The 16,125-nt window shown below is 34.7% G+C and overlaps 1 protein-coding gene across 4 annotated transcripts; it reads right to left on the minus strand.

Moving 5' to 3' along the window:
* Positions 1-3,044: 3,044 nt before the first annotated feature.
* akt2l (v-akt murine thymoma viral oncogene homolog 2, like) lies at positions 3,045-16,018 on the minus strand. Of its 4 annotated transcripts, none has more exons than XM_051120734.1 (14): positions 15,830-16,018; positions 12,521-12,614; positions 12,023-12,151; positions 11,822-11,933; positions 11,584-11,734; positions 11,362-11,493; positions 9,569-9,634; positions 8,984-9,052; positions 8,787-8,909; positions 7,185-7,313; positions 5,609-5,823; positions 5,430-5,517; positions 5,246-5,348; positions 3,045-3,456 (listed from the first exon to the last, which is right to left on the minus strand). In XM_051120734.1, the coding sequence occupies exons 2-14, from the start codon at positions 12,564-12,566 to the stop codon at positions 3,377-3,379; spliced, it is 1,443 nt and encodes a 480-aa protein (XP_050976691.1). In that variant the 5' UTR covers positions 12,567-12,614; positions 15,830-16,018; the 3' UTR covers positions 3,045-3,376. The 4 variants fall into 4 exon arrangements, with proteins under 4 accessions (XP_050976691.1, XP_050976692.1, XP_050976690.1 ...); XM_051120735.1 differs by having other exon boundaries at positions 12,521-12,611; positions 15,821-16,018; XM_051120733.1 differs by having other exon boundaries at positions 12,521-12,611; positions 15,830-16,017.
* Between the last annotated feature and the right edge of the window lie 107 nt (positions 16,019-16,125).

The following is a 16,125-nucleotide window of genomic DNA, read 5'->3' on the forward strand; positions in this document are numbered from 1 at the left end:
ACGATCGAAAAACACAAGTTAGTTATTAATTTTAGTTTTTTAGGTAAAACGACGTGACGTAACGTTATTTAATCATTAGAAACGATCATTAAATTAAATTTGTAATTAAAAATGACTGCTACCGGTAATGTGACTAACGTGCAGACTTCAGTTATTAGCATGTCGATGACATATAAATCCTAACATATGAAATTTATCATTTGAAATACAAGAGTTTAATGTACCTTTCATCAAAATAAAGTAAGAAAAATATGAAAATATGCATTTGCTGCAGATGCTGATATTTATATGCTGAAATTATAATTTACTGAAATTATTTGTTAGTAAAATGAGATTGAAACGATCCAAACATATAATGCAATGCAATCCAAAGATGATGGAGAGGTGAACAAATAAACGCTCCTCAAAAGATGAGATGTTTTTGGTTCCTATACTTTTCCAGACTCAAATTTCCAAACCTCTCAGTAGATCTTCAGACCATATTTAATATAAATAGTTCATACAGCATTTTTTCAGCTTTATATTTGGCATTAATTATTACTTGGTAATAATTTCATCTTTATATTCGGTATTAATTATTATTTGGTAATAATTCTGTCTTTATACAGTCATGCGAAAAAGTTTGGACACCCTATTGAATTCCATGGTTTTCTGTATCAGAACATCATTTAGCTGCTTGGCTGGTCTTATTTTGAAAATAAAACCTCAGATGAACAACAACACATGACAAATTGCACCGTGTCATTATTCACTGAACAAAAATAAAGCCAAAATGGAAAAGCCATGTGTGAAAGTTAGGACGCCCTTACTGTCAACACTGGAATTAAGAGGGTAAATAACAGTCAAGCACTGATAATCATATACCTTTGATTAACTGATCATCATCGGTCTGAGCGCCTCTATAAACGCATGAGCTTGTCAGTTTGCTGGTCTGGAGCCTTCAGGTGTGTGTTAACACAATGCCAAGGAGGTAAGACATCAGCAATCATCTTAGAGAAGCAATTGTTGCTGCTTTCAATCTGAGAAGAGTAATACGGCCATTTCCAAACTATTTGAAGTTTATTCACAAGTGGAAGACATTTAAAACAGACACCTCTCCTTCCAGGAGTGGACGTCCCAGGAAAATTCACCCCAATATCAGAGCGTGTAAAGCTCAGAGAAATGGCAGACAACCCAAGAACTACACCTCAGACTCTACAGGCCTCAGTTAAATGATAAAGTTCATGACAATATCATTAGAAAAATATGTGACAAAAATGGCATGTTCGGAAGGCTTGGCAGAAGAAAGCATCTTCTGTCTAAAAAAAAACACTGGAGCACAGTTTAGGTCTGCAAAGTGGCATCTGAACAAAACACAAGTCTTCTAGAATAATGTCCTTTGAACAGACGAGACCATAATGCACAGCGCCAAGATTGGTGAAAACCTAAAGAGCACATCAGCACAAACACCTCATACCAAAAGACAAGCATGCTGGAGGAGGGCTGATCATTTTGGGCTTGTTTTGTAGCCACAGGACCTGAGCACCTCACAGTCACTGAGTTGGCCATTGACTCCTCTGTATATCAAAATATTCTGAAGTCAAATGCGAAGGCATCTGTCTGACATCTAAAGTTGGGCCAAAATTGGGTCATGCAACAGGACAATGATCCCAAGCACACCAGCAAATCTACAACAGAATGGCTGAAAAGAATCAAGGTGTTGCAAAAGCCCAGAGCTCATCCTGACTCAAATGCTGTGGTGAGAGCTGTGCATAAGCAAATGCCCACAAACCTCAATAAACTGGAGCAACGCTGAAAAGAAGAGTGGTCCAAATTCCTCCAGAACGATGTGAGACACTGATAAAGTCACACAGAAAATGAATGCTTCAAGTTATTGCTGCTAAAAGTGGATCTACAGGCAGTTGACTCAAAGGGCGTCCTAACACTGTCACATGACTGTATTTGATAATTGCAACTTTTTAATCTTACAATTCCATCTCTCAATTTGGACTTTCTCAGAATTGTGTGATATAAAGTCAAAATAGCAGGACAATTCTGACAAAGCCACAATTCTGAGAAATACAGTCAGAATTGTGAGTTTATATCTTACAATTCTGAGAACATATAATCTTTTTTTCTCCTCAAAATTGGACTTTATAACTTGCAATTGTTAGTTTATATTTCACAGTTCTGACTTATTAATACACAACAGCAATTCTGAGTAAAAAAAGTCAGAATTGTAAAATAAAATGTCACAACATTTTTTTTATTCAGTGGTGGAAACTGGCTTCCATAACATACAGAGCCCCTAAAAAAAAACTACTTACATGTGTATGGGAATGCGTATGCGTATGCATTACAATTTCTAGTTTTATATAACATATTTTTCCTTTGTGTGCCACTGCCATCTCACTATGAATAAAAGTATGAATGCATATGAATTAATAGAGATCTGCATGTCTTTCCATACGGTAGTACCTCTAATATCAAGACTTAATGTTCAATTTAACATCCTCTGTGGCAGTGGAGAAAAGCCAGAGTCATTCAGTCATGTCTGACAATCACTAAAGAATCACTTTACAGCTGCAATTTTTGTTTACTCTAAAAGTAGTTTGACTGGATAAAAAAAAACAAACTAAAGTATGAATCAGACGACAGAAGACATGGAGTAGATTGATCATGTTGAGACCGTAGAAATGTGCATATTAAATATGATACAGCAGCTTTATAGGGTTAATGAGCGAGACATCAAACTAGGATGTGAAATGTTGCAGTTTTGGTTTGGCTGTTGTGGTTAAATGTGATGCATTTAGTTTCTATTATGATCAAACTGTTTACACTTAAAACAGAATGATGATTTAGAGAGTGTTGCACAGTTTGAATGTGTGGAGATCTGAATATTATTTTGCACAACATTTGGATGTTATCTTGTGTTTTGCGTGTTCGTAGGGTGTGTAGAAACATTTAATCTGTGGGGGTTTTTACGGTGAAGAGATGAAGCAGATTTGAGGCTAAAACGAGACAGTGATGATGAGGGTTGTACTGAAACCTCAGAGAATCTGAAAGAGAGGCTGAAAGTCTTTAATGTTTGTAGCACTTTGTTGCACTTCTAATCATGACACTTAGTGTTTCTCTGTGAGCTCGTGAGTGAAATCACGTGCTGTTCAACATCCAGACGTACGATTATGGGATGGTAATGACAGCAGTGTGTTCGGCTTTACATTCTGAGCACCGTAGTCGATCGATACATTCATTGAGTGAGAGAGAGAGAGAGATCCATCTGTACACTGAAACACACCACGTGACTTCAGCTCCATCTGTGTTGTCGGTCACTCAGAGTCCATCATGATGCATTGTGGGACGGTCGTCGGCAGAGACGAGTCTGGGTTTCTGTCCGTCACTCTCGTATGCTGGCGGAGTAAGAGAACTGAGGGAAGTGAGCGCACGGCCCGGCTTCCTCCACATCTTGACGGTTCACTGGAACACAAGCACAGCGTTCATCACACAACAATCACACTTCATCATGCACACAGCAAACACAGGAGGGCAGCAGGGCTTGACACTTACCATGAGCATGCGCACTTAAATTGAAAAATTTAGGAGCACATTAAAAAAAACTTGCATAGTGCATTGATAATTCAGCAATAATGTGTTTTTTCTAAATAAAGGCATACAAATTACGGAACCTCTAAGAAGACATGATGATGGAAAAAATGAGATGGTAAGAAAAATGATATTTCAATGGCTCTGCGTTCACTCATAAAACTATTGTTAGAAACACTTCTCAGGCAAAACATCTGTTTGCAAAACATTTGTGTTCATTCATAAAACATTTGCGTTTGTTCACAAAAAAATTGCATTTGTTTGCAAAACGTCTGCATTTGTTCATAAAACATGTTTGCAAAACATTTGTGTTCATTTATAAAACATTTGCATTAGTTTGCAAAACATCTGCATGTTTATAAACATGTTTGCAAAACATTTGTGTTTGTAAATCATGTCTGCAAAACATGCATGTTCGTTTGCAAACAATTTGTGTTCATTTATAAAACACTTGCGTTCATTAGAAGTTGCCATTTGCTCATAAAACATGTTTGCAAAACATTTCTGTTTGTTTACAAAACACTGCGTTGGTTCATAAAACATATTTGCAAAACATCTGCATTTGTAAATCATGTCTGCAAAACTTGCATGTTTGTTTGCAAACAAGTTGTGTTAATTTAGAAAACATTTGTCTTCGTAAAAAATTGCCATTTGCTCATAAAACATGTTTGCAAAACGTGCGTTTGTTCGTAAAACATGTTTGCAAAACATTTGTTCATTCATAAAACATTTGCGTTTCTTTGCAAAACATTTGCTTTTGCTTATAAACATGTTTGCAAAACATCTGCATTTGTAAATCATGTCTGCAAAACTTGCATGTTTGTTTGCAAACAATTTGCAACATTTGCGTTCGTTAAAAATTGCCATTTGCTCATAAAACATGTTTGCAAAACATGCGTTTGTTTGTAAAACGTGTTTGTAAAACACGTTCATTCATAAAACATTTGCGTTTGTTTGCAAACCATTTGCATTTGTAAATCATGTCTGTAAAACATGCATGTTTGTTTGCAACCAATTTGCTCATTTATAAAACATTTGAGATCATTAAAAATTGCCATTCACTCAAAACGTTTGCAAAACATTTGCTTTTGTTCGTAAAACATGTTTGCAAAACGTATGCGTTTGTTCATAAGACATTCACATTAGTTTGTAAAACATTTGCTGATTCGTAAAACATTTGCGTTTGTTTGCAAAACATTTGAATTTGTTTGTAAAACATTTGTTCATTCATAAACCATTTGCGTTCGTTTATAAAACAATTGCATTTGTTTGCAAAAAAAGGTGCATTTGTCTGTAAAACATTTTTGCAAAACACTGTTAATTCATAAAACATTTGTGTCTGTTTGCAAAACATTTGCATTTGTTCGCAAAACATTTGCGTTTCCCTGAGAATACTGTGGGTTCTCTTGCAAAACATTTGTTCGCTCGTAAAATATTTGTATTCTTAAAAGAAACTTTGCATTTGCTCTCAAAACTATTGCTCCCCCAAAACACTGTGCTCGCGCTAAAACAGTTCTCACCTTGTATTATTTCCATTGCAAAAGTTTAAGATGTTTGTTATACCATTTAAGAGTTTTCATGAAGTCAAATTTCATTAAAAACTTTATAACAACTCACTTTTTAAAACATTTAATACATTTCAGAGTTTGTGTGAGGGACTTACGCTTGTCTGGCGGTGTAACAGTGATGCTCTGCGCTGTGAACTCGTCGTCAAAGTAGCGCGTGTCCGTCTCTGACGTCACCTGCGGTTTAAAGAGCGGCACCAGCTGCAAAAGAAACCAGAAACCAGACGTCAGCACAAGAACCTCCATCGAAACCCTTCAACGCAAACTCACGATCAGAATCACCTTCTTCTGCACCACGTCCTCCCAGTGAATACAGGTGAAGAACTTGTGCCCCATCACTTCTCTGGCATCATCAGGACCGCCTCCGAGCCTGTAGCCAATCAGAAGCGTTCACAATGTCACCTGATCACACCATCATGAGCTCCGGTCATATATATATATATATGATGAGTGATGCTGACCTCTGTTTGGGGTCTTTCCTCAGCAGGCCGGTCAGCAGCGCTTTGGCTTCAGGCGAGAGGTTCCTGGGGAAACGGATCTCCTCCATCACGATGAGCTCGAAGAGACGCTCGTGGTCCTGATTGTAGAAAGGCAGGCGTCCACACATCATCTCGTACATCACCACTCCCAGACCCCACCAGTCCACCGCACGGCCGTAATCGTTGTCCTCCAGCACCTGAACACACACGGGAACAAAACCGGACGTCACTCGCGCCAGTCTTCCAGATCAGCACTCCTTAACCATTCTCAAGATGACACATATTACGAAAATTATTAAAATGAATTTCAATACGTTTCAAGGGGCTGATTTATGCCTGCACAATCAGATTTGTTCCTAAAAGTGAGGGACCAATCAGGACTTGCAAAAACAAAAATTGCATGAAGTGCAAAAAAGCATGATGTGCACAAACCATCTAAAATCTGTAATCTGAGGGTGAAAAAAAAAAAAAAAAGAAAAAAACTGAGAAAATAGTCTTTAAAGTTGTCCAAATTAAGTTCTTAGCAATGCATATTACTAATCAAATTAAGTTTGGATATATTTACAGTAGGACATTTACAAAATATCATCATGGAACATGATCTTTACTTAATATCCTAATGATTTTTGGCATGAAAGTGTTTTGTGATCAGGGTCACGTATGTCAAAGTTAACTATCACAATATACGTTAATATCATTATAAATGCAAATGAGCTTTGCGATGTCATGGCAATTTAGGAGCATGTAATGTATTTAGGTATTTTTGTGCATATGGATGTTTTTTAAATCATTTGTAGGAACATTTCAGAAATTGTCAAATAGTTAGGATCATTTTATTCACATTTTAATAAATGAGACACATAGATTACAAAAATCATGATGTTTTTCAGGGTTCCTGTTTTTTTTTTTTAACTAATGAATTTGCACTATATTTTAAAGTGTTTTGCAAGTAATTTGTGATTTACCAGGTTAGGGAAAAAAATTAATTGTTAAAAAAAATATTTTTACTCCTAAAATATTTTAAGAGTTTGACATAATTAAACAAAATGTATATTCATTATAAAAATGCACATGTCGTATTCAGATTTGATTAATTAAAAAAAAAAAAAAAAAAAAACATTTCCAAGAATCCTGGTTTTACCAAGACAAAACAGAGGTTATGGGGTGAATGATAGTAAGAAAAATCCTAATTTTTAGCTTATTCAATGATTATTTTTTCTTATTTTAATCCATTTTAAAAGGATAGTTCACCAAAAATTATTCTGTCTCAACCTGTATGAGTTTGGTTAATCTTCAAAACACACATGAAGGTATTTTAATGAAACCTAAGAGGTTTCTGTCCCTCCATTACAATACCAGGTAACCCAAAGGTCATAAAGGCCAAAAGGTCACACCATATGTGATGCACTCTATGTATGTAGTTTAAGCCAAAGTGAATCAGTCATATGGGTTTGAAGTGACAAAAAGGTATGTAAATAATGATTTTAATGTTTTAATGATTTTTTGGTTTAAACTATCATCGTGAGGTCCCCTGTTGAGCGTGGGGGTCGTTCAGTACCTCCGGTGCAAGGTATTCTGGGGTTCCACAGAACGTTCTCATGGTGGCCTCATCTGTGATTCCCTCCTTACAGAGACCAAAGTCTGTGATTTTAATATGTCCGTCTTTATCCAGCATGAGGTTCTCCAGCTGAGTGAACAGAGAACATGATCATCATCAACACAAAACACCAACAACTGGATTTTCTTCAGCTTCACTGAACTGAATGAATACTGAATATCTGAATACCAACACTGTTGTCTTCCACAGAACTGCTTTTACTGATTCATGATTGCAAATGTGACTTCACATGTTTTAAACACAATCTTGTCACTGTTGTCTGTCTTGATTTATTTCACAAATGAAAATAGTTCCAATCAAAGCCACAGCAGAACCACTGAGCATCTCTGTTCAACACAGCAGTGATTCGCTACCGAATGAATCCAGTTTTGAACGAATCAAGGGAGTCAATAATTCAGTGATTCATTCATAAAGACAGTCACTTGCTTTGTTTCTGAATGAATCAGTTGTTTAAATGAATCAGTTGAATGAATGATTCAATGACTCACTCATTAAGACAGGGACTTGACACCAACTACTGGTGCTTTTAGATTCATAATTAGAGTTTCATTTTATTTTTATAAAAATATTTCATATTTTAATATTCAATTTTCTAAACAAACAAACAAAAAAAATATTAATACCAGTTATCTAATTAAATTATAAAATAAAATATTTAAATCTAAAATATAAAAAAAAACAACTGAAACTCTAATCTACTAATTCATTTCTTAGCCCAAATTGTTGTGCAATTAATTAGATTAATTATTCTGAACATCCTGTAAATAAGTAGATTTGTGCTGCCATGATAATATACACTACTGCTCAAAAGTTAGGGATCAGAAGTTTCTTCTGCTCATCAAGGCTGTATCTATTTGATCAAAAATACAGATAAAAACTGTTATTTTGTGAAATATTATTGCAATTTAAAATAACAGTTTTCTTTTTTAATATATTTTAAAATGTAATTTATTTCTGTGATCAAAGCTGAATTTTCAGCATCATTACTCAATGTTTACATTACATTAATCAATGTTGATAACCATTGTGCTGCTTTATAATTTTTTGGGACCGGTGATATTTTTCTTTAGGATTCTCTGATAAATAAAAAGTTAAAAAGAACAGCATTTAACAAAGAAATTTTGTTACAATATACAATGCTACTCAAAAGTTTGCGGCCGGTACATTTTTTTTCTTTCTTTTTCTTAAAAAATTAATACTTTTATTTAAGAGGGATGTGTTAAATGAATAAAAACACATAGTAAAGACTTACAATATTAGAAAAGACTTCTATTTTGAACAAATGCTGCTCTTTTAAACTCTGTATCCGAGACTCCCTTAAACTGAGACTCCCTTAAAAAAAAAAAAAAAAAAAAAAAAAAAAACATTAAAAATCATACTGATCCCAAACTTTTGAGTGGCAGTGTATAAGAAACCAGAACTATATGTAGCAACTTTCATAAGATAAAAAAGAAATTCAAACAATTCATGCACCAAAGCAATCTTAACCGTGATGAAAAATCAAGCAAACAGAGGTTAGCGTGCGTCTTGTGTGCGTCTGACCTTCAGGTCCCTGTAGACGACGTTCTGTGAGTGCAGATAGTCCAGAGCGGAGACGATCTCGGCGCCGTAGAAGCGCGCTCTGTCCTCAGAGAAGACACGCTCACGGGACAGATGGAAGAACAGCTGCGGACGAGAGACGTGTCAGAACCGCACGAGAGAAAACAGCAGCGTCTGATTAAAAAAAAACACACTCATACCTCTCCACCGTTTGCATACTCCATTACAAAACACAGCCGGTCTGGGGTCTGGAAGGCGTATTTAAGAGTCTGAAACACAACAGAGGGCAGTCAGACATATACAGACATATTCATACATGTGACATGAACACACACACACACACACACACACACACACACACACACACACACACACACACACACACACACACAAACACACACAAACACACACAAACACACACAAACACACACAAACACACACACAACACACACACAACACACACACACACACACACACACACACACACACACACACAAACACACAAACACACACACACACACACACACACACACACACACACACACACACACACACAAACACACACACACACACACACACACACACACACACACACACACACACACACAAACACACACACACACACACACACACACAACACACACACACACACACACAAACACACTGACACACACAACACAGGAACACACACACACACACACACACACACACACACACACACACACACACACACACACACACACACACACACACAAACACAAACACACAGACACAAACACACTGACCGTCAGGAAGGGGTGTCTGGTGTTCTGCAGCACTCGACTCTCTGTGACTGTATGTGCCACTTCATCCTAAACACACACACACACACACACGTTCAAAATTACATCAGTGAATAAAAATATTAGCATATCATTTAAACTAAAACATTTAATAACTCGAGACACACAGAGACTGAGTGACGGCAAAAACGAACTGTTGAATCAGATTTTTAAAATAGACTGTTATTCTGGCAGCAACAAGTGTGATGCCAATTTAAAATATATATTATATACAATTGTATACATTAAAAACAAGTTTGATTTGGCACTGGTGGGAACATGATGGCAGATCAAAATTATTGCTAGGGTCAATTTGGTATTGTGTGTATACTGTTAGGGACATGTCATAGCGTTTCTACTAAATATTACACCCTTGACAATCATAAGAAGCGATTTGCGACTTTAGAAACTATAGTTCTCTCTTCAAATGAAGAGATCAAACAACACATTTATGAGCTTCATAAAAAGCTTATGGACATAATTCTTATACAAGTCAGAAGTTGAAGTGAGTTGTTTTTGTCTCTTCTGAAGAAGAGTCATTCACTTGTGTGACAATGAACCACACAGAGACATTTTGATTAGATTTATTCATGTTCTGCTGATCTCATTTTATAAATGACTTTTCTTTCTGTTTTAAAGAGGTTTTCTTTGAATTGTTTGACTATTTAAAAGAGACCATAGAAAAATATAACTTCATTAATTTGTGTTTCCTGCTAAATAAATTTCACATACATAAACAAAAATCTGGCTGTAAACCTCTCTATTCTTTATTTAAAGTTGATCTAGACAAGTACATGGAAACTATCTAAAGGTCTGATCATCCTAAAAAAAACTCTATTTCCATTTTCATCATAAATTTACACCTTAGAGGACACAGATTACATTATTTGTCATTTTTAACCTGGCAACACATTCCTTACTCCAAAAAAAAAACAAAAAAAAACAAACACACATAGTAACTATAAATTAAATTTATTACACTAACCATAGTTTAATCATGGTATTTGTAGTAAAACTGTGGTTATACAAAAAAAAAAAAAAAAAACAACTACACTTTTACTATAGTAGAACTGTGGTTAATTTTCTAAAGGAACTTGTATTTGTTTACTTTATTTTTTCTTGGTTTTGTTTTTATAACTGCACTACCTTGATGGTTTGATCTTTTGTACGGTTTAATAAAAAAAAAAAAAACAGAACCTTTTGCGAACCTATTTTGAAGTCCCGAACTGAATCAATAGATTCGCAAACCCGCCCCAAAATTCTGATCCGAATCGAATGATTTACAAGACACGGTCCAAATTTCCGATCTGAATCAAATGATTTGAGAATCATTACGTGAACTGAATGATTCGCAAACCCGCTCCAAAGTGCCGATCTAAATCAAACGATTCACGATACGTGATTTGAAATCCCATCTGCATCAAATGATTCACGGTCTGACGTTGTGATAAGAATCAAATGATTCGCGTGTCCGCTCCAAAGTCGCAATATTTTGACTTTAAAAATATAACTTCATTAATATGTCGACTTCACTCTCGAGATACTTTGACGTTACTCTCGCGACATGTCGACCTTACTCTCGCTATATGTTGACTTTACTCTCGCGATATTTTGATGTTACTCTCACAATGTCGACTTGACTCTCGTGATACTTCGACTTTACTCTGGCGATATTTCCACTTTATTCTCAAAATCTTATTTTTTTTTTTTTAACATGGAACTGAAGCGTCGTTGTAGGTTAGTAAAGAGTCTGTCACCTTAGCGATGATGACTTCCTTCCGCAGGATCTTCATAGCGTAGTACATCCCCGAGGCTTTTTCTCGCACCAGAATCACCTTCCCGAACGTGCCTTTACCCAACAGCTTTAGGTAATCGAAGTCATTCATCGTCTGAGAGCACAAACAATCATGATAATCATCATCAGTGCAAACTAATGATTGATTTCCACTCTTGTAACTGTAATCTGCAGACAGACGCACCACTCTAGAGCTGGTTTTGGACAGAGACACCTCCATGTCCTCTAGACCGCTGATGTCCCCAGGTGAGCTGTACTTGATCTCCATTGGTTCGTCCACTTCCCGTGCCTGCAGCCCATTGGCCACGGCCTGGATCGCACGCATCCACTCATCCCTTCAGACAGATTTAAGCAAAGTGAGCTACAGTGATTTATTTCAGCTTTCATCAGACGCGTGCGTGCGCGCTGGAGCTCAGGTTCACCTCTCGTCGCTGCTCTCCACATGGAAGGTTCTCTCGATGACGCTCGTCCACTGCAGGCAGCGGATCATGAATGTGTTTGGCCGCGGACGCTCGGTCTTCATCAGCTGACATTCTGGAAACACACAATCTGTTCACACACACACACACACACACACTCTCATGCGCATTTATCACAGCTTCAGCGTCTCCAGCACTGCTCACCTTCTACTGAGAAGTTATTGAGGGGTGCTGAGCTCTGATCCGTCAGCTCCGGCTTCTCCTTGTAGCCCATGAAGGAGCCGTCACTTTTCAGGATGAAGTAACGTGGCCTCCATGTCTTTATGTACTCACCTGCGTCACACACACACACACACACACACACACGTCTGGTTCATTATCTTTGTGGGGACTCTCCATAGGTGCAATGGTTTGTATACTGTCCACACTGTATTTTCTGTCCCCTTACAACCTAACCCTTACAGAAAACTTTCTGCATTTTTACTTTCTCAAAAAATCTCATTCTGTATGATTTATAAGCTTTTGTACCCATGGGGACCTCAAGCCGGTCCCCACAATGTCAAAAATTTCAGGTTTTACTATCCTTGTGGGGACATTTGGTCCCCACAATGTAGCAAAAACAAGTACAAACACACACACACACACACACACCAGCAACATGACGTCACAAACCACAGGAAACAGCGCGGGAATCTGCCGTACCTCGTTTATAGAGCCAGCCTTCCTTCACCACGCTGACCTCCGTCATGATGGGCGGGGCTTGAGGATGATTGACACACGGCACCTTCAACTACTGCTGAACCAAAACAACCGCGTCAAATGCACTGATTTACAGGAGAAATAGAGGTAAACTGCAAAATCAGGAATGGATTTACTAACTAAATTTTTTAAAAGAGTTTAAAACAAAATATTCAAAAACTTGTTTTGTATCAGGTTTGAATTGATCTTTTTAAGATCTTTGCTTTGGATTAATTCAAACATGTTTTAATTTAATATAAACCCTTTTAAACCGTTAAACGTATGAATATTATTCAAACACTTGTTTTATATTAGTGTTAGAATATTTAACATTTATTTAAAATCTTTGCTTTGGATTGATTAGAATTTTTGATTCAAAATAAACTTTTTTAAAAACTTATAAAATATTATAAAAAGAGTTTATATTGGTGTCAGAATATTTAATCTTCCTTTGACATTTTGCTTTGGATAGAAAATACGTTTTAATTAAACTCTTAAATTAAAAATAAACTTTTTAAAAGAGGTAAAAAAAATAGTTAATATGAGTGTCAGAATATTTAACAGTTATTTAACATCTTTGCTTATGTAACATTTTTTTTAAGAGTTATAAAAAAACTTTATATTGAGTCTCAGAATATTTAGCCTTTCTTTAACACCTGTGTCCTGTATTGATCATAACATTTTAAATCAGACTTTTGATTAAAAAAAACCCAGAGTTAAATCTTATAAAACATCATTTGGTTTAAAATATTGTCAGAATATTTAATATCTCTTTAAAACTTTGATTTGGCTACAAAATAGATTTTAATTAATTAAACATTTAAAATTAATTAATTAAACTCTTTAATAGTTACAAATGCAGTTTATATCAATGTTAGAATATTTAATCTCTCTTTAACATTTTGCTTTGAATTGATCAGAATTTTTAATCAACTTAAATCTTACAATAGGTAACCTACAAAAATATTATTTTAAAAACTTTATATTAGTATCAGAATAATTAGCCTTCCTCTAACATCTGTCTTTTGTATTAATCATAAAATTTTAAATAAGACTTTTCGATTAAAAACAAACTGTGAGTTAAATCTTAAAAAAAAAAAAAAAAAATTGATATAAGCTTGGTTTATATTATTGTCAGAATATTTAATATCTCTAACATTTTGATTTGGTTAGAAAATACATTTTAATTAATTGAACATATTAATTAAAATAAACTCTTTAAATGTTAATTTAAAAATGCAGTTTATATCAGTGTCAGAATATTTAATCTCTCTTTAACATTTTGCTTTGAATTGATCAGAATATTTAAAATTAACGTTCTAAATTTAATAAACGCCTTAAAATAGGTAACTTATAAAATATTATTTTAAAAACTTGGTCAACGTTTTCTATTGATCATAAAATATTTTAAATATGACTTTTCAATTAAAAACATGTTGCGAGTTAAATCTTATTAATTATTGGTACAAACTCAGTTTATATCAATGTAAGAATATTTAATTAAAAATTAAAATAAAAATTAAATTAAAATTAAAATATTTATTTAAAAACTTTTTAAAATAATATTGCAATATTGTAAAAAAAAAAGAGTTCATATCAGTGTCAGAATATTTAATCTTGAATTGATCAGAATTTTTTAAAATTAACTTCTTAAGTAATTTATCAAACATCAACAACTTTATTAAAAACTTGGTTTATATTAGTCTCAGAATATTTAGGCTTTCTTTGTTCTGTGTTTTGTATTGGTCATAAAAAAATATTTTAAATAAGACTTTCGATCAAAAACAAACTGTGAGTTAAATCTTATAATATATTATTGATACAAACTGGGTTTCTATCAAAAGTTAAAATATTTAACTTTTTTTTCTTCTTTTATTTTTTAACTTTAAATGAGTTTAAACTTAGAAAATACTGTACAAACTCAGTTCGTATAAATGTCAGAATATTTAATTTATTTTTATTAAAAGACTTTTAAAAGAGTTTATACTTAGAAAATATTGTAAAAATGGTTTATATTATTGTCACAATATTTAATATATCTTTATCTTTTTTTACTAACTTTCTAAATAATTAAAAACTTGGTTTATATTAGTCTCAGAATATGTAGTCTTTCTTAACGTCTATGTTTTGTATTTACTATGAAGTATTTTAAATAACTGTGATTTAAATATTATAAAATACTGGCATAAACTCGGTTTATATCAGTGTCAGAATATTTAATCTCTTAAAAAAATTTTTTTAAAGAGTTTATACTTAGAAAATATTGTAAAAATGGTTTATATTATTGCCACAATACTTAATATATCTTTACCATTTTGCTTTGGTTAGAAAATACATTTTAATTAAAACAAACTCTTTAAAAGTTACTTTATGAATGCAGTTTATATCAGTGTTAGAATATTTAATCTCTCTAACATTTTGCTTTGAATTGATCAGGATTTTTTTTACTAACTTTCTAAATAATTAATAAAAAACTTGGTTTATATTAGTCTCAGAATGTTTAGTCTTTCTTAACATCTATGTTTGTTTTGACCATAAAATATTTTAAATAACTGTGATTTAAATCTTATAAAATACTGGCATAAACTCGGTTTATATCAGTGTCAGAATATTTAATCTCTTACGCTTTTAAAAAACTTTTTAAAAGTGTTTAAACTTAGAAAAAAATATATTTTTAAAAATTGCCAGAATATATAAATCTCTAACATTTTCTTTGGCTTGAACAGAACATTGTTTTTAACTAAAATCAAACTTTTTAAAAGAGTAAAAAGGTAAAAAAAAAAAAGCTACAGAGGTGGTGTCACATAGTAATATCATAGTACTCTGACATATACCATGGTACTGAATGATTACCATAATCAAATACTATGATATTTACTTCACCGAATATCATGTTACTGGCACGGTAAATGTGCAAACACCATGGTATTACCATAGCACAGTTACAAAACATGGTATTCCCGAGCGGTTACCGTAAACCGAACAACGGACACCATTAAGAGTTTAAACACAACGAATCGCGTCGTGAAGGGGTTTGTGGTGAAAATCGCCAGGAGAAGGTTTAGTTAGTCGTGTGAAGCTGGTAGTTGAAGCTAAGCTAACTTACCTGAACAAACTAACACAACATGAACTTTGAGCTTCAGCGAGCAAACTGACTTTACCAGCCACGCACCGAACACTCGCTCTTATTCCGACATTATTCACACACTGTCCGTGATATTACCGTCAAACACACCGGTTAAACGAGTTAATTTAGTGATTTACCCAAACTACCTGTTTACTGTCAGTGTTGAGCAGTTGTTTAGCACACAAACTGTCGGTGAACCATCGCTCCGCTCGTATCGTGATCAAACACGAGCACATTGACGACTGTCTCGCCTCATTTATCGCGTCCCGATCCGGATTGAGTGAAAATTCAACACGCTTTTGCGCGACCGACTCTCGTGTTCACAGTTCACCAGCACACTTCGCTTCACGGCGCGTGACGTCACCGCCGCGCCCCGCCCCCCGCGCAAGCTGATCTGCGGTCAGGCCGGCGCGCGTCGCAGTAGCCGCAGCTGGAATGAGAG

This window comes from Labeo rohita, chromosome 10, assembly GCF_022985175.1.
Source record: "Labeo rohita strain BAU-BD-2019 chromosome 10, IGBB_LRoh.1.0, whole genome shotgun sequence".
In the NCBI taxonomy this organism is placed as follows: domain Eukaryota; kingdom Metazoa; phylum Chordata; class Actinopteri; order Cypriniformes; family Cyprinidae; genus Labeo; species Labeo rohita.

Coding starts and splice junctions, on each gene's coding strand:
- akt2l (XM_051120734.1), bottom strand. CDS start 12,566: ATGACGGAGGTCAGCGTGGTGAAGGAAGGCTGGCTCTATAAACGAG. Junction 8,910..8,983: donor AGTATGCAAACGGTGGAGAG/GTATGAGTGTGT, acceptor TCTCGTCCGCAG/CTGTTCTTCCATCTGTCCCG. Junction 3,457..5,245: donor TGTTACACCGCCAGACAAGC/GTAAGTCCCTCA, acceptor CTTGTGTTCCAG/TGAACCGTCAAGATGTGGAG.